The following is an 18,034-nucleotide window of genomic DNA, read 5'->3' as shown; positions in this document are numbered from 1 at the left end:
ACACATTCTCCCCACTTGGGAGGGTAAAGGTTTGTAGTGTTTACCCAAAAGACTTGAGGATTTCCCCCCTGACCCCCCCCCCCAAAATGGCCTTAAAAATTAATTTCACGGTCAGGAAAATTCCAGAATCTGAAAGACATATTTTTTTAAGCACTGGTTTTTGTTGTTGTTGATTTAAAGGAGGGCCATATCTTGAATGTCAGAGTTGTATTCAACTCTGCTCTCTAAACCCAGCTTCTCAGATCTTTTTTTCATAGCGCAACTACAGACAGAAAATGCAGGCTGAGGTTCATTGGTGACCATCGTATACTCATATAACGAAGATTAGGCGGATGGATTCCACCATCAACATGAGACTATGCCCTTATTATAGTGAGGTTGTCATTTGACCTGGTTAAAGTTTACCACAAGAAAGATTTATAGCGTGCACATGTTTTCACTCCACAGTTTTTTTTAAGGAATAGGAAAAATGGGGGTGTAGGCTAAAAGCTTCATCTCTTGAGGACTTTACTTCTTGGAAACAGAATGATAAACTCCACCCAAAACCACCAGAAAGGGTGCACCTCTGTTGGAGGACACAGATTCCTTTGCGCATTCACGTCACCTGAACAGGTAGAAGAGAAAAGAACCCTAAATGCAGCTATTTCAAAGTATTCCTTCCGAAAGGTCGTAAGTACAGATTTGGATTGCCACTTACAGACAAAAGACCAGGCCCGATACACGGAGCTCAGTTCAGCCAATTCATTGTTGGCGAACTCTCCTCTCCGTGTCCCGACCTCAAAAGACGGGACCAGACCCAGGTGGCGAAATTCTGCACTACACACAGAGGACTTCCCCTCCGAAATCAAACTGCCGCTGCCGGCTTTCTGCAGAGCAGTCAATGTGTGAAAATCCAGCGTTAGAAAAAAACCAGAACAAAGTTTGAGTGCAGGAAGAGAGAGAGAGAGAGAAAGAGTCCTTTAAACATGGCTATTCGGTTCTAGTTTGCAAATGGAAACGAACCAAGGTCCTTCTTAGCCACGTCGCCGTATTTCTAAACTAAAACCAGCCTGGGACCCCCTAAGTTTTGCCAAAGTGCAAAGCAGGAGATGGCTGATAAAGTGAAATAGCGACGGACGCTCTTAAGGGACCCTGCAGGTAAAGGCGTCCCTCCGTAGCGCAACCAGAAACGCAGTTGAACGCTGCAGACATGCAAGTCTGCGAAAAAGCGTGAGAAAAAATCAATCCTGCTGGTGATTACACACAGATATATATATATATATAGATATGTCTACGGAAGATATATTACTATCTCAAATATATTTTCAAGTAGACCGAAAATATCTCATCTACTGGTTACTGGTGTGTGTTTACGGTAACGGCTAATTAAATATTCCTTCTATTCATATAAAAATTGCACTTTTCCCCCCCACTCTCTCCCCTCTATTAAAATAGACACGTCTGAGTTTCCCTCGAATCCGTGCAAAGGTTTCGGAACCCGCATCTCAGAGTGCGCGAGGCTGAGCAGGGTGTCCCGCGCCTCCAAAAGAGAGACGGCGTCCGCGCATGAAACGGGAGGGGGTTGCGCGCCGGTGACGCTCGCCCCCGGGTTATCCAGTCGCGCGAGAAAAGGCGAAGCAAATTAAAAAAAACGGAAAAAAGATCGGACGAGTTTCTGTCGTTAAGAAAACCTGAGCTTGGAATGTCTTTTGAAAAGGGCCTGAAGTGAAGCACGGCCCTTTGGGATTGAAGTGAGCTCAGTCCCGTGAGGATATGTCTCATCGTGGCCTCGTCCACCACCACGCTCCCTCCACCTGACGTACGTGCTGGCTTGAGCCCCGCCTGACGCGGCGGGCCGCCCCCTCTTCAAATCGCTCGACGGCACGCCTGTTTCGCCCCGCTGCCTCTGGGCACCAAAGGACTCTCCCGCGCCCGTGAAGAAGTCTCTCTCTCTCTCTCTCTCTCTCCCCCCACACGAAGCTCGGCCACTTGGGCTCGGAGAAAACGCTGCCGCGCTTGGCTGGGTCATCGATCGCCCTCATAAGATGTCGTCGTAATCCAGAAGCTTGGAGTGTTGGCGGGTCTTCCAGAGGCGATAAAGGCGGAAGTCAAAGTACGTCTCGATCATTTGCTTCCCTGGAAAAGGAAGCGAGAGAAGGCCAAGTCAATGCCACGTTGCAGGGGAAGGCGGAGACCGGCACGGACGCCTTTTCTGTGAGGGCTTTGGGAGAGGCAGCGTGGCGCAGCGGTTAGAGTGTTGAACTGGGACTGACGTGATCCGCGTTCAAGTCCCCGCCTGGCCAAAGCACCGGGTGACTTTGGGGCCAAATCCCTGATGCTCAGCTTAACCCACCTCAAAGGGTTGTTGTGAGGAGGAGGAGGAGGAGGAGGAGGAGGAGGACCATGTAAGCCACTTTGTATTCCTTGCAAGAGGAAAATGCAAAGCGGCCCTCAGAGACACCAAGGAAGCACTCACCTTGAGCAGACAGTTCGAGCGGAGATTCAAAGGTGACCCGGCAAGGGCTCATTAGATTCTTCAGGTTCTGAAAGAGCTGGAAGGCAAAGGCACTCCAAAGTCACTGGTTCCTGTAATCCCAGGGAGCGGGGGACTGGGCCAGGAAGCGCGAGGGAGGGAGCGAGGGAGGGTTCGCCAAGGCACAAGGCGGCTGTTCCTTCCCTCTGCCCCACCCAAGGTGCCAGAACTCACCTTTTCCCCGTTGTGGTTCCCCAAGACGTAGCACCCCATGATGTGAATGACGTTCGGCTCCGGGTTCAGCTTGCTCATCAAGTGGCCCAGACGCTTCCAGAAGCTGCCAAGAACGCAGAAGAACGCTTTAGCTGGGCTTCAATTTGCAAGACCCCTACCCACAGGATTTCCCAGGCAGGCGGCACTCCAGACGAAGGGGCAGGCACGTCACGAACAACGCGGACGAGGACGACGTCCCCGGCACTTCAGCAAACGCCTGCAGTGCCACACAGAGAAGCGTGTTCGCCCAGCGTTAAGGTCTCCTACATGGTGCTCGCGGGTGCCAGGGCGTCCACAGACCCCAGGTGTCCTGTCCCATCTGATTTTTAATTTTATTTCTAAAGATTTTTTAAAAAATTAAACCATTTCTTCTTTAAACTGGGAGGCCCAGCTTGCTGAAAAGGAAAGAGCTGACCCTCCAGTGCCCTCTTAATGTAGGTTCCAAAGAGTGTTTCTGCGTTTTGGAAGTGAGAACCCACCTCTGCCTTGGGCTTCGGTTCTTGTGCAAATAATAAAAAAAATGGTCTCACCAGCTTGCCTTCTGGGAAACGACGGTTTTGTAATTGGCCGGGACAGTCATTTTGTGAACGGGAAGAATGCCGTGCCTGTTCTCCTAAACTACCTACCAGCTTCTTGGAAGTGAACGCACGTTCAGTGCAAATGGATTTTCAGAGCCCTTAGAGCAGCTAAAAGAGTTGTATTATTACGCTGGAAGGATAAATGCGCACCGGCCATCATGCAATGGACCGAGGACTTAACAACGCTATCCACATTCGAACGGGTGTTCTATAAACGCCACTTGCGAGAGGATAAACACATGGATATTAGGTCTGCTTTTCTTGAAATCTATGCATAACTCTCTCCTGTTTGCCTGTTTGTCTTCTTGTTAAGAATGGTGTATCTGATGGGGGGGGGGGGGGAAATTGATGATATTCCTACGTATGTAAGGTTTTGGGGGTTTGTTTTTCCTTTTCCACGATTTATTTTCTGTTCTGTTTTGTTAAGTTCACAATAAAAGGGGGAGGTGGAATGGTGAATGGGAAAGCCATTTTGTGAGCGCGCCCACAACATTCGAACCATGCCCACCGACCCAACACGTTTGAGGATTCCTGCCCTACCAAATCCAGCTCAACAGCAAAGGAACCATAAAGACTCTAGCATTTTTCAAAAAGCTCGATTATTATTTTGTTTAAGGGAAAGCCGAGATTCTCAGAACGGGCAACGTCTGGACCTGTATCCCAAGCATGCAGGAGACGCCCAAGCTCTCGGTTGAGAAACACGTCCGGCAACCGCAAAGCCCTTCCGCGCGAGGAGTCTCTTACTCACTAGATCATGTCTTCTTCCTTCTCCACTTTTGCAAACGTGGCGACTTTATTCTTCAGAAGATACAAGTGGCCCGGGCCGCCCTGCAAAAGGGAAGGAGGCAGCATCTGCAGCAAACAGTCTGATGCTTCCCATCTATCGTGATGTCGAACTGCAGGCCTTCTCCCGAAGAGCCCCCTTCCTTCGTTTGGCCCCGCCCCTTTCAGCAACCAGTGATAATTTGCCCGTTTTCCAGCTTTTACGTGGTTCCCCCTCCCCATTCTAAAAGGTAAAAATGCCTCTTCTAAGACGTAGTTACTTGCATTCGGGAGCTTTAAGTTACAGTACGCTTGGATTTTAAGCCCTTGGAGGCTTAAAATGCAGCCTCCGAGGGCTTCTCCAAAATGGAATTTGGCCCTTGCGCTGAAGGAGGTTCAACACCCGTGGAATGAAGAGATAAACCAGGACTGTACATAAGAACGTTCTGCATGCAAATGAGTTGCCCTACTACTGAGCTATTCCTCTGACCCATTTGAAGTCAGTCCATAAGAACTTAAGGAGAGCCCTGATGGATCAGACCAAGGGTCCATCTCGTCCAGCCCTCTGCTCCCACAGTGGCCAACCAGCTGTCAACCAGGGACCCACAAGCAGGACATGAGTACCACGCCACCCTCCCATCCATGTTCCCCAGCACCTGGTGCACACAGGCTTTCTGCCTCTGATCCTGGAAGTAGCACAGAGCTATCAGGACTTGTAGCCATTGATGGCCTTCTCCTCCAAGAATGTATCCACCCCACTTTTAAAGCCATCGCAATTGGTGGCCATCACCACATCCTGTGGTAGCGAATTCCATAATTTAACTGTGCTCTCCCGACATGAACCTACCCGTACACTGCGCTCAACATCTAAGGTCCTCCTCCGAGTGCCTACTCCGAGGGAAGCTCGGAGGATGGCAACAAGGGAGAGGGCCTTTTCAGTGGTGGCCCCCCGACTGTAGAAAGATCTCCCCAATGAGGCTCGCCTGGCGCCAACATTGTTATCTTTTCGGCGCCAGGTCAAGACTTTTCTCTTCTTCCAGGCATTTAAAAGCATATGCTAAGTTAGTTTGTATTTTAATGGACCCCAGAACTGTTGTGGTTTGAATGGATACTGTTTTATAGTGTTGTTTTTATATTTTTTGACGGTTTTAAATTTTGTATACTTTTTAATGTTCACTGTTTTTAACTTTTGTAAACCGCCCAGAGAGCTTTGGCTCTGGGGCGGTATATAAACTAAATAAATAAATAAATAAATAAATAAATAAATAAAATAAGAAGTCCTTCCTTTTCTCTGTCATGAATCTCCCGCCAATCAGCTTCATGGGATGACCCCGTCGGGTCCTAGTATTATGGGATACCGAGTGGTGTTCAGAAGACGAGAACAGTCGTTCCAGTGTAAGCCAGAATGAGGAGGGAACAGGACGCATTTTCTAGGCCTTTGGGGAAATGGACTGGAAGTATTCACTTTCCAACCTTCATAAAGCCAGCAACCACACAATGCACCAGGTGATGGGGGTTGCCAGGGAGACGGTCCAGGCCTGGGAGATGGCGGAGTTCAGTCATGTCTGTCTCATAAATTAGAGGTGGGTTGCGAAGGAAGAGTTTTATGAGAACAGTCCATCAATATCTGCCACTCTCTCGGAGAGGACATTTTCTTCGAGGTCAGAGACTGCAGAAGCCGAGGCAAGTACAACCGCCGCATAAGAAAGCGAGGAACGGGTCGCCCTCGGAGGGGTCGCTCACGTACCTGACAGAAAATGAGCATCTTCCAAATTTTGCAGCCCTTCCGATAAATGTTCAACTTCTTTTCGATCTCCTCTGCGGAGGGCAGGAAGAGAGGGGGGAAGAAGAAAGAGGAGAAGCATGTGAGCCACGCACAGCGGGGAGAAAAAGGGCCTCGGAGCGTGGCCAAGACATTCCTCGCTCGATGGACAGGAAGGGCTGGATCTTGCCCGTTACGAACAAGCTCCAGAGGACGGTGAAGTCAGGGACCATGAGACACTCTGGACTCTGAAGGAATCTATGCTGAGATTCCCCGCCTTGGTCCTCCCCGTGATGCCAACCAAAGGTCCAAGCAGCGCATGCAACAGCCTGGCCTCATCCCATTCAGCTTCGGGACCCACACTCACGTACCGAGAATGTCATCGAAGGTGGCGTGTTCGTGATCCTGAAAGCAAACAGAGAGGCACCACTAAACGTTCCAGAGTCTGTCGATCGACAAGGCTCAGGAACTCACTGGGCCTGTTCAGACAACACGCTAAGCCGTGGTTAGGCCGCTGGTGAGTGAGCCTGTTTAAACCGCGTTTCTGGAGCCACTACAGTTAGGAGCAGTTCACGAGACACGCTAAGCCATAACGTTTAGCTCAAAATGCTTAACCACCACGGCTTCGCACGTCGTTGTGTTTGGCTAGAAACAAGACGTTCTTTTTACGGCAGTTTGAAGTGGCCTGATACAGCCTCTGCTGCTCAAAGAGGTCTTGCAGGTTTTGGAAGCACTGCAGAAATCCTGATAGCACGCTATAATGTGCCACGTCATATGCATCGCTGAAGTAAATTATTATTATTACTTGGCTATTTTAATTAATAATGATGAATATAATAAAATTATTAACCTTCACAACAATGACAATAAGAATACCTTCAAATCGTTAAAAAAAAAAACACAAATATCTTTAGCCCTTGCCATGTGCGGAAATGCTAGCAAAAGAGACAAACCCCCAGGTGAACGGGCCAAATATCTTGTAAACTAGACGCTCAACAGTCAAGTTTGTATGTAAACTTCTTAGAGCAGTTTCCCCCAACTTGATGCCTTCCAGATGTGTTGGGACTTCAGTTCCCATAATCTTCAGTCATCACGGCCAGTCGCTGATGTATCTGGAAGACGGCAAGTTGAGGAAGCCCGTCTTGGAGATTTTATTCCCGCCTTCCGGTCTGGGGCCATTTCGAGGCACAACCGCTGACCAAGTTGAACCCAAAATAGACTTACGTAGAGAATGGGGATAATGGACGAGTCGTCCCGGCGGATGATTGTCGGAACGTACTCAGCTTTGGGCACCTTGGAAGAAATGAGCTGGAAGGAAAAAAGAAGGGGGAAAGGTACAACGGGCGCAGCAAGTGGGTGCATAAAATTCTGGGTGTGCAGCCCATTTTCTGTACAGAGGACAGGACTTTTTCACCGTGCTGGAAGATAATTTCTGGCCAACATCAGCAGACCGAGGAAATCCGTTGCTACGCCACAACTCAGAGGTGGCTGACCAGTCTCTGCTTCTATAGCAGGGGTGTGCAACCTCAGGCCCGGGGGCCATACCCGGCCCTCCTGGTGTCTCAATCCGGCCCTCGGAAATTCCCCAGAAGGCTCTGCTCCTTTCCACCAGCCACGCCCCGTTTCTTACGAACACTGATCATTTGGTGGTTACGGGGCAGATCCGCATTTTATATTTTACGCTGTACCTTGCGTTTTTGAATTTTTGTGAACCGCCCAGAGAGCTGCGGCGATTGGGCGGTATAGAAATGAAATAAATACTTAAATAAATTTCCTCCCCGTTCTACAAGGTTAAAACGCCTCTCCATAAGGCTTGGTGATGGGCAGGAAGAGGTTTAAGGTCAAACAGGCAGCGGGTTTTGGCCCCACCCACTCGAGGAACACGCCCCGCCCCTCGAGAGCTCCCCTGAAATGGAACTCGGCCCCAGGGGGCTGAAGGAGGTGCGGCACCCCCAGAGCTGGGAAGCTGGCGGGGTCAGCCCTGCGTACCATGATCTTGGGCGGGATGAAGTCTTCCCCGCTGCAGGCCGCCGCTTCGAGCTCTTTCTCCGCCTCCCAGTTCAGGTCGACGCCCTTGTCGAGCGCGCAGCAGGAATCCTGGAGCTCATGGCCTGTAGGGGGCAGAGTGGCAAAAAGATGGCGTGGGCCCTGGTGCGCCCCGTAAACACACACACACACACACACAGAGGCACGGACATGTATCCAAAGTTCCTTGACGAAGCAGAGACATGCTCCTTCCTAGTGTGATTAAGACAACATTTAAAAGCACAATCCTATGCCTGTTTGGACAGAAAAAAAATCCTAGAACTCGGAGTTCTAGGACTTTTTTTTGTCCAAACAGGCATAGGATTGCGCCCTACACAACTTTACAGATCAGGGGTGCAAAATCTCAGGCCCCAGGTGCAAATCCATCCCTCCTGCAGCCGCAACCCAGCCCTCCAGGGTTCCCCAGATGCCCCGCCCCTTCTGCTAGCCCCGCCCTCTTTCCCCGAAACACCAATCTTTGCGCCGTTTTCCAGCCTTTGGGAAGTTCCCCCCCTGTTCTAGGAGGCTGAAATGCCGCCCTCCTAAGGCGTAATCATTGGCAGAGAGAGCTTTAAGCTACTATATTCACTGTGCTTTGCCCATTTGCCCTCGGCACGGCTCGCCTTTGCCCTGCGGCCCCAAAGAGCTTCTCTCTGAAACGGAATGCGGCCCTTGGGCAGGAAGAGTTTCTGCACCCCTGCTACGGACGAACAGGGAGAAAGCTGGGAGGAGGTTTGTTGTTGAACTGAAAAGCGATACCCGGTGCCGGCTGACTGGCTTTATACCAGAAATAGCGGCTCCAATCCTGGCTTTCTGAGCGATAGGCACGTATGCTTTTGAAAATCACAACTAAGGGTGCGAGCCCATGCATATTTAGACAGGAAAGAAGGCCGACAACTCCCAGCGTTCTCCAGCCAACATGGCTGAGTGGGGAATGCGGGAAATTGTAGGACTTGTGGCTGGGAATTGTAGGACATTTTTTCTGTCTAAACATGCATAGGAGTGTGCCCTAAGATGGCTTTGTTAGTTCCTGCTCTACCGACTCCTCACCTGAGCATAGACCGGACCCCAAAAACATCAGACACACACATACACATACGGAGGAGAAAAGCCTACCAGTCACAGCTGCCTTGAATATGTCAACAAGACATGAAACCATCTACTAGCGAGTCTGAACTTTGGTCCGTCCAGGCCAGGGGTACAAAACATCAGGCCCAGGAGTCAAACCCATCTCTCCTGTGGTTCCAAGCTCACCCTCTGCAGTTTCCCCAAAAGGCCACGATCCCTTTCAACCAACCACCAATTGTTCAGTGGTTTCGCGGCATAGAAATGAAATGAAATGCGTCCGTACGATAATAGTTCAGGTTCCATGAGGTTATACCTGAAGTCGGGATTGTTTGTCCCGGTGCGCATCACTGGATGCTCGCCGTCACTGGCCATTTTGACGTCTTCCATATGCAAAGCACACGCTCCACCACGGAGCTCCGGCCTCTGCCTGAGAGCCACGCCCCCCACCAACAATACAAAGGCACACATGCAAGCCCACTGCAGGGAACATCGCCCCCAGCTTCACACGGACATATTGCAACGTACTTTCGTTTCATCCACCATAAGCAACGAGCAACAAGGTCAACATAAAGAAAGACGAATCCCCGCACCAAACAGAATCCAACAGGACCCTAACCTAAGCACCAGCCAGGAGCGTTCACAGATAACACAAGCTGCCTCTCCGATCTAGTGAGGTCATGCCAAACCAGTTACTTTCAATTTGGGAGTTTGGGGGGGGGGGGACACACACACGAAAGGAACGTACTTTCTCGGGAATCATTGAGGTTTTCGGGTTTAACGGGAGTGGGGTCGCTCCAGGACCGGCTGAAGCTCCTCTCTCGCCGATCGGCAAAGGCTAAAAAAATTAAATAATAATAGTAGTAATAAGGGACTAATTATTACAGGTTTTACGACCAGAAAATACACACACACATCCCTGGCTCACAGCTCATGCTCTTAACCACTCCGTTGCAGGTGCGAGAAAAGGAAGGCGGTCTTTTCGGTATGAATTGGTCCCGATGAGAAAGCAAAGGTGACGCAAACGGTCTACAGGAAAGCATTTCCTGAGCCGGGCGCCCCCAAACCTTTTTGACTACAACTCCCATTGTCCCTGATCGTGGTGGCTGAGGCTGATGGGAGTTGTAATTGAAAGTATCTGGGGAGGAACCAGGCTGGGGAAGTCCGGACTAGGGAGACCAGGAGCCCAAGAGATCTGGAGTCCAAGGACATGGGTCAGCGCATCCCATAACCACCTCAGTTCCTTCACTCACTCTGCGCCTTTATGCGACGGCTGCCGACCATTCGTAGATGCTTCCTGAAATTTCTGAAAGATGACAAACAAAGAAAAAAGAAGGCCATCAGTACCAGGGAGCAGGGATTGGATGAACCTCTCAATTCTGGCTTCTCTCCATACCTCATTTTCCCAGCCTTAAATTCAGTCCGTCTCAAACTTTGCAAACTTCTACAATCTTAAGATTGGTTCGCCTTGGGCTTTGAGAAATATTTTCTTTTTGAAGTGAAAACGCACAGGCATGTTTGTGGATATTTCTCCTAGCATGTGCATTTTTGCCTAGTATACACATTTTACGGAAAGCCATTTCCCTAATATAATGCATCTGTGTGTGAACACTGTTTCACCCAAAATACACATTTTGCGGGTTGGAGAAATCCGTTGCAAAATGGGTCATGAGAGTTTCGAAGGCGAGTGGATTTTCAGTTCACGGACTGGTTCGGAAGTAGGTACATTTGCAGCACAATGAGAAGCATTCCAGTAGGCTGTGCTAAGAGGATGTGAGGGAAATTACAGCTCTTCCACCAGCCGTGAAGATCACCTCTATGAAGGTTCTTTCTCCCTCATCTGTTATCTCAAGCAGCCATTCCAGCAAAGGAAGATGAGAGAAAAGAAGCCGGAATCCCTGCTGGGAAACTTTTTCCCCTTTCCCCTCCTTATTCCTTTTTCCTTGTGTCTTGTTTGTTTTTAGATTGTAAGCTTGCGGGGCAGAGACTGATTATTTGTAAGCTGGACAAGAATTGAGGAGTGAGATAAAAAAAAATACTCATATTAAATAAACACATCAACAGGAGTCAGGAGAGTCACAGAACAAACATTGCTCAGAATCCCAACCAAATACACCCCATCCCAACACGCAGCGGATGGTTGAACTGACCACACATGACAATATTCACTCCCATCCGGCGGAACCCAGCGGTACACTTGCAATTCCACCTCACCCCGCATCCCGCAGAGTCACAACTGCACCACTGGCCCGCGATGGAAAGTGCCTTGGTACGTTCACAACAGCAATCACCAGTAGGGGGCTCTGGTGCGCCATGTGTCTGCTGGAAACCAGAACTGTCTGTTCAACGGAGGTAGACATACCGCACAATCCTACAATTCTTTTTAGGGACAGCTTTGGTTTACATACAACGCAGCCGTCAAGGTTGCAATTTGAAGGGTTAGGCCAGCCGGGGGGGGGGGGGGGAGAGCAGAAGAGAGGCCTGTAAGCCCTTTCCCCCCACAGTGCTCCTCTACTTGAAATCAGCCCCCAAGCTGCAACATCAGGAGAAAACCCATGTTAACCCTTCGAACAAATCACAGAAGATCATTCTGGGGGTTATCAGAACACACAGTGCGGAAACAAACCCAGGTGCACAGGGCTATGGTTAGGTGAACTGAGCATCACTGAAGGGCAGCTTGTTGTAAAATCATTGAATTTGCAGGGGGGGGGGGCGTTGTAATAAAATGTTGTAGCATATGCTTATCCCTTAACAGACATGGCTAAGTCACGAAACTTGTAAAAGGTTCAAACAGGTTATTCCTTCTCCCAACGATTTCCATGTTTTCTTTTCCAATGGGCACTCAACGTTCTGTGCAACTTGAGCATACTTGAACCTCATTGCATTATTTTTTGGGAAGAGAGTCCCCACTCAATTTTTAAAGTTTTTTCCCCCTCTACTTCTGCAAACCTCAGGGTTCTCCTCAGCATGCCAGCGCCTTCCTCTTGTTTTTCAGAGGCTGCATTTTGGCTCCATTTCTGATGGCACACCCTGGCCTGGTTTGTTATTAGAAGCAGCGATTCTTAGCTTTTTACTGGCATGGAGCGGGGGATACATTCTGTCACCCCAAACATAGTGAGTCAACTCACATAGGGTGAGACAGCTTGGCTTAGCTGGCAAATTATAAGGCATTACTGAAAGGTAGAGATTCGTCCATTTTTGTAACCACCACAGGTGAGCCATTTTGACTTTTTGCCCATGTCCTGTATCACCCTACAGGCTATCCCAGAGTCATTTCCCAGAATCCTCTGCAAGAAAGATATAACGGCCCAGCTCTCACATTGCAAGACAAAGAGAAATAAATGTACGGAGGCAATTTGTTAATGAAATAAAAATAAATAAATATCACCAGGTACAAATCTTCCCATTATCAGGCAGCAGAAATCGAATACCCAGCTAAGTAAATCGGTTTTATTAGAAGCCGTTAATCTGTGGTTCGCCTGAAGTTTGTTTTTGAAAAAATAAGAAATAAAAAATTGTGTTGTCCAAAATAAGAAATACCCACTATACTATTTTCTAGGGAAGGGTGAATAGGGGAGAGATAAAAAGTTTTCCACTGTGTTTAACAGGGCCAAGATACATTGAAATAAGATGTCCAAGGATTTTCCAGCCAACACAGAACTTTTCTCTTAGTGCAAAAGCAAGCATGAAGGGGAAAATATAAATTCTAGCACTTGCTTGCTCCCAAAGAGATTCTTCAGACATCATGCTTGATACATAAATGAAACCTTCACATTCAGAGTCAGTATATCTGAGTACCAGATCCCCACTGTCATTGCGAACAGCTGAACCTCTGGCCAGATCCAGCAAAGCGGTTTTTAAAACCAAGAGCCGGCTTTCCCTTCCGGAAACAGAAATGTCCATTTCACCCTTGCCTGCTAGCAAGGCACTCATGGAATTGCAAGCTCAGAAGAGGCCCAATGGCGTCACAGGAGTCCCCAATCTTTGGGGGGGGGGGGCATATTTGAGAGTGTCGTGGGTGCTTTCACAAAATGGCTGTCAAGGAGTGGCGCTTGCCCGTTCATAAAATGGCTGCCAGGGTGGGCAAGGTCAGTCACAAGACAGCGATTTCCCAAACCGGTGAGATTAAAAGAAATTTGCTCAAGAGTAGAAGTGGAGTCTGAACTCCAAAATTAAAAATAAAATAAAATTCTTTTGAACCCCCAAAAAGATGGCACTGGAGCATGTTAATAAAAAAAAATAGTAGTTAAAATAAAACTGAAGAAATAAATTAAAAATTAGAAGGGGCAGCGAGCTTGCTAGCCGTGGCTACCACGACCCAGCCTTAGAGCTAAAATTAATCTGGGCAAACATTCCCTCGGGCAAACTGAGTTTCAAATTCCCTCGTAAAAGCTATATTCTCCTGAGTAAATCTCTCTCTCTCTCTCTCTCTGTTTAAAAAAGAATCCCTGATACGCAGAAATTGCTAGCTATAAGGGTTTTCGAGAGGATTGCAGATCTTTATCGCCTGACAGTTCGTTTGTGAGAGAGAACATCGAATTTCAAGGCAAGGCGTGTTTAAAATTCAGGGCGAGAAACGGCTTTTTTGTTCCTTCTTCCTGGGGGTTGAATTCCGCCGTTCGTAAAATGAGCTGCGTTTTGGCGCTGAGCAACTGAAGCCGGACGGGTGAGGAGGAGGATAGAGGTGCCGTTGCATCCCCTGCAGCCATGTTCGAAAGCAAATGGTCACACGGACACTTCCAGGGACTCCGAGCTTTTCCCCGCTGAGGAAACAGGAGAGGGGTGGAAAAAAGCCAATCTGAAGTCTCTTCACGGCACCGCAACCATGCAGGAATTCCTTCGCTGTGTGTGAGGGGTGGGCGACGGGGCGGGTTGCATTTCAACGATCCAAACGGAAAGAACAGATCTCAGTCACGGAAAGGACGTGGTGCCTGCGTGCGCGCTGCGTGCGAGGGAAGAGGAAGAGAACACAACCAGCCCCTGCTTCCAAGAGTACACAATGGCCAACCGCTGTCACATCCACGCTAGGCCCGGTTACCATGGAGACACTCACAGTCCCTTGCTGGGCCCAGGCACGCAGCAACGAATGCCCAATTAGGCTGGGCCGGGGTGGGGTGGGGGAACCCTATTCGGACCGAAGCGCAACAGCAAGCCCTACTTCGGACGGAAAGGGCCCACGGCGGGGGCTCTCATCCGCCCTGCAAAAAGCAGGGCCGTGCCCCAAATCTGCTTTTCATCCTTCACCGAGCCACGCTTCCCCTCTCTCCGTCGATTTTTGTGGCAAACCAGGAGAGCGACGGGCGTATTGACACCCATTGGTGGCCCAGAGTTTATCGCCGCCGGGCGGCACCGGCAAAACGGGAAAAAATGTTGGCAGAAACGTAAGAATGCTTCTGCTCTGGGTCTTTTTAAAAACTTGCCTCAAAATGTCCCCTTGAAAGGCAACCTGAAGGCTGGAAAAGGGACACGCACCCCCATTGCCCGGTTCCCTTCTTACCGGACTGCCTCACCGGGTCTTTTTGCAAAAGACCCTATCCTGCTGTGGACTAGCAGCATGGAGGGCTTTTCAAATTCTTGAAAACACACAAGCCAGCGCCATCACACCTGGTTTGTCAGCCAGCCGGAAGCAAGGGCCTCCCCGTCCGTCGCAGCAGAAGCCCCGAACTCTACGACTTTGCCCTGCCTTTCAGGTGGCCACCGGGCACAACGCCAAGAGCCAACGTGTGCCAGCCCAAAGCTTCTCCTTCATAGCCCAGGAGACGAAGCAGGCCAGCCTAGCGCCGAAGGCCCTGGGGCGAGGGGGGGCAGCGTTCATCCCAAGCCCGGCTCGGCTCGCAAACGTGCAAACAGGTCCTGAACGGAGGGGTCTGGGATGGCGGGCGGGGGGAGCTCAGCACCGCAGTGCCGGTTCTTGCCAAGGCGAGGCAGCAGCGATGGCTGAGCCAGCCGGGCAACGGGAACGCGAGACGGGCCTGCCGCTGCCAAGCACCACTGCCAAAAGCGATCCAGCCACATGCTCTCCCCAAACCGGGAAGACAAAGCAGGGAGAACTGAACTGCGCCGCGCCGGCTGACGTCCAGGGGACAGCGGAGGCGCCCAACGGCTCCAAGAGGCCCGTCCGGAGGAACTCCGCGCCGTCACAGCCTTCTTAACGGGACACGCGTTACCTTTGCCTTCTCTTTCTAACCTCCCCGCACCCCTGCGTAGCACAGCAAAAGCAAGGATGGCCGAACCCAGGAATACGGTTGGCGGCTGGTGAGGCCACTGCCCGCTCCGGCTTTGGGAGGGCGCTCGGCCAAGACGCCCTCCATCAGTCCTCTCCCTCCATGAGTCTGCGTTCTTTGGCTCCGGCTCCTCCTCCTCACCACCTCCGTGGCCTGGGCCGGAGCGAGAGGCAGGGGAACAAGCAGGTTTCAAGGGGGGAGAGGAAGAGGGAGTCCAGTGGGCCCCTGCTGGGGTGTGGGCCCTTGGTAGCTGCCCGCCCATGCCCACCCTCAATGCCAGGCCTGGACTTCCTCCAGTTCAAATCTCATCTCGCCCTTGGCAATTCGCACCACCTCAGCCTCTCTGTTTGCAATATGGAGACGACGACGACGACGACGATGATGATGATACAGATTGTCAGGGCCCAAATAATATTGCTTTGCTGGGTGGATTCGGCCCACAGGCCCTGCTCAGCGTGGGTAAAGAGGCACGTTTGCTCCCTTCGTGCCTGGATCTTGACAGCTGCAGGCGCGCTTTGGACCCAAGCGAATGCACAAACCACCTTTGGGGCAATTCACTTTGCCACTATCCGGGAGGGGCAAGACGCCTGTGCCGTGCAAACCCCTCCCCATGAGTAAATCTTTGGCTTCAAGCCCTCGCCAAGCTTGCTTTTGGAGTGACGGTGTCCCGTTAAGAACGAAAGAAGCGGCCCGCCTTACTTCCTTTCGCATCCGGTGTTTCCGGCAAGGGTTTCTGGCACGGAGGACCCCGGCACCTGCGGCGACGCAGCGCCGGAATTTGGAAAAAGCAACGCCCCCGCCCCCCGCCTGCAGCTGGCCCATGCAACCACAAGGCAAGGCGCGGTATCCCCGTGCGAGGAAAGGACGCACCCTCGTACCTCTGGATCAGAGCCGCAGAGTCATGCTCTCGCTTCCGCCTCTTCCTCTCCGCGTAGCCCCTGAATGCCCTGGGGAACCAGTTTGAAGCCATTAAAACCAAACCAGGACAGCTTCGGAAAAAGCGGCGGACGACATGAAGGAGCGAAAGAACACCAGCACCACCACCAACAGCTACACCACCGCACAGGACAGAGCGCGAGAGAGAACGAGGGGAACGCAAGCTCCCAGGGAAGAGGTGTGCCCCCGGAGGAAGAGACGCGAGCCACAAAACGGACCACAGACGAGGTTGGACAGGGGTCGGGGTGGGCCGGAAGAGAGGACGGGCATGTCACTGGGGGCAGGGGGGGAGGAGAAGCGCCCACGAGCCTGCGCATCCCACGAGCATGGGCAAAGAGCATCGCATTTCGTACGGCCACCGCGGCAGCAGGACCAGATTTTATTTCTCTCCCTCTGCTTACGCTCCGCACCGTGGAATTTACAGTATTGGGAAAGAGCTGAGCAACTTAGTACTCCACCCCTACTGGCGAGGGAAGAAGCAGAGAGGAAATAATGAGATTTATGTATCTATTGCATTTCTATCCCGCCATTTTTCCTCTAATGAACCCAAAGCGGCGTACATAATCCTCCTCCTCCTCCTCCTCCTCTCTATTTTATCCTCACAACAACCACCCTGTGGGCTGAGAGTGTCACCAAGTGAGCTTCCATGGCTGAAGGTGGGCTAGAACCCAGAACTCCAGACTCCCAGTCCAGCGCTCTAACCACTAGGTTTCGGCTAAATGGTAGGGGGAACTTCCTAACAGCAACAGCTGTCTGACAGTGAAAGAGAGCGCCTTGGGAAGTGATGGGTTTTCCTATAAGCAACAGCTGTCAGGGATGCAGCAGCTGCACCGTGAGCCACACTGAGCAGCAGGGAGGGTGGACTAGATTATCTCTTTGGCTCCATCCAACTCTAAAATTCTATGGTGGCCTTACAACCCTGGAGAAGTAAAGAAGCAAGCCTCCCAAATGTGACTTAATTTAAGGGATCTTAACTAAAATAGTGTTATGCCCAACAGGTTTCAGTGGAAACCTCCTAGAGGGGCACAAGAATACAGTGTATCGAGTATTTTCCTCTTCCCTCCTCTTCATGTTTTCCTTGCATGTCGTGTCTGAAAATACAGGCAAGGACTGTATTCCCCCCCCCCCCGATTGGTTGTAAGCCACTCTGGGGACTCTTCCCCACCCCCCCACTGAGGAGTGGGATATAAATAAAGCAGTAATAAAACCAGGAAACATCTCTTGCCACGCCTGACACCCCTTGTTCTTCCCACCTGCGTTGTAAATAACCTAGAAGGAAGCATGTTTCAAAGATCCCTAAATCCCAGTCTCCCCGGTGAAAAAGATAAGGCAAAAAAAGGAACAAAGGAGGAAATGTAGAGTCCTGGATAGCGGCTTGGTTCGAACTCCAGGCCTCCACTTGCTGAACACGGTTGCAAGACAAACCCAGTGCAGCAGAGAAGGGAACAGAGGCGGATACCCTGGAAATTCCATCTTCCCCTCGTACGCAGATTCAGGAATAGGCGCACAAGGAGAGGTTGGGATGCCTTTGGGTCCTTTTTTTGTGCAGCCACGTACGGACAAACGCGGCAGGGAACTGTGGGACCTTGCCCTGGGATGCCAATAAACAATCCAGAAAAGGGAATGTGAATTTCTCACAGTACTTACGAGATGCTGAAGATCCAAGAGAAAGCAGAGAAGCAGGCGGGAGAGAAAGAGAGCGCGAGAAAGAAGAGGCATTAGTAAAGAAACCCTTTTCAGGCTAGAACTTTTTCTGCAACAGCAAATAATAATAATAATAATAATAATAATAATAATAATAATAATAATAATAATAATATCTGACACTGAAGTTTTAAAAAATAAAAATCAAAGCCTACATTCTGGAATTATTCCATTTCAAAGGTCTGGACAAAGGCACAGTTTTGCACTTTGTATAATGTGTTTTTTAAGGGTGTTAAGTTTTTCTGAACTGCCC

General features: G+C 50.4%; 1 protein-coding gene across 1 annotated transcript in view; it reads right to left on the bottom strand.

Moving 5' to 3' along the window:
- Nucleotides 1-1,407: 1,407 nt before the first annotated feature.
- Nucleotides 1,408-18,034, bottom strand: part of NSMF (NMDA receptor synaptonuclear signaling and neuronal migration factor) — a 30,702-nt gene continuing 14,075 nt past the window's right edge. Inside the window, exons 5-16 of the mRNA XM_063144722.1 lie at nt 17,725-17,730; nt 16,020-16,088; nt 10,171-10,223; nt 9,666-9,755; nt 7,817-7,938; nt 7,052-7,135; nt 6,199-6,232; nt 5,813-5,883; nt 4,052-4,131; nt 2,687-2,789; nt 2,456-2,531; nt 1,408-2,115 (exon numbers count right to left, since the gene is read on the bottom strand). Coding sequence (XP_063000792.1) covers nt 2,018-2,115; nt 2,456-2,531; nt 2,687-2,789; nt 4,052-4,131; nt 5,813-5,883; nt 6,199-6,232; nt 7,052-7,135; nt 7,817-7,938; nt 9,666-9,755; nt 10,171-10,223; nt 16,020-16,088; nt 17,725-17,730 — 886 coding nt within the window. The 3' untranslated portion in view covers nt 1,408-2,017. The remainder of the gene's footprint in view (nt 2,116-2,455; nt 2,532-2,686; nt 2,790-4,051; nt 4,132-5,812; nt 5,884-6,198; nt 6,233-7,051; nt 7,136-7,816; nt 7,939-9,665; nt 9,756-10,170; nt 10,224-16,019; nt 16,089-17,724; nt 17,731-18,034) is intronic.

This window comes from Elgaria multicarinata, chromosome 19, assembly GCF_023053635.1.
Source record: "Elgaria multicarinata webbii isolate HBS135686 ecotype San Diego chromosome 19, rElgMul1.1.pri, whole genome shotgun sequence".
In the NCBI taxonomy this organism is placed as follows: domain Eukaryota; kingdom Metazoa; phylum Chordata; class Lepidosauria; order Squamata; family Anguidae; genus Elgaria; species Elgaria multicarinata.
This window is presented reverse-complemented; position numbering and strand designations above follow the sequence as displayed.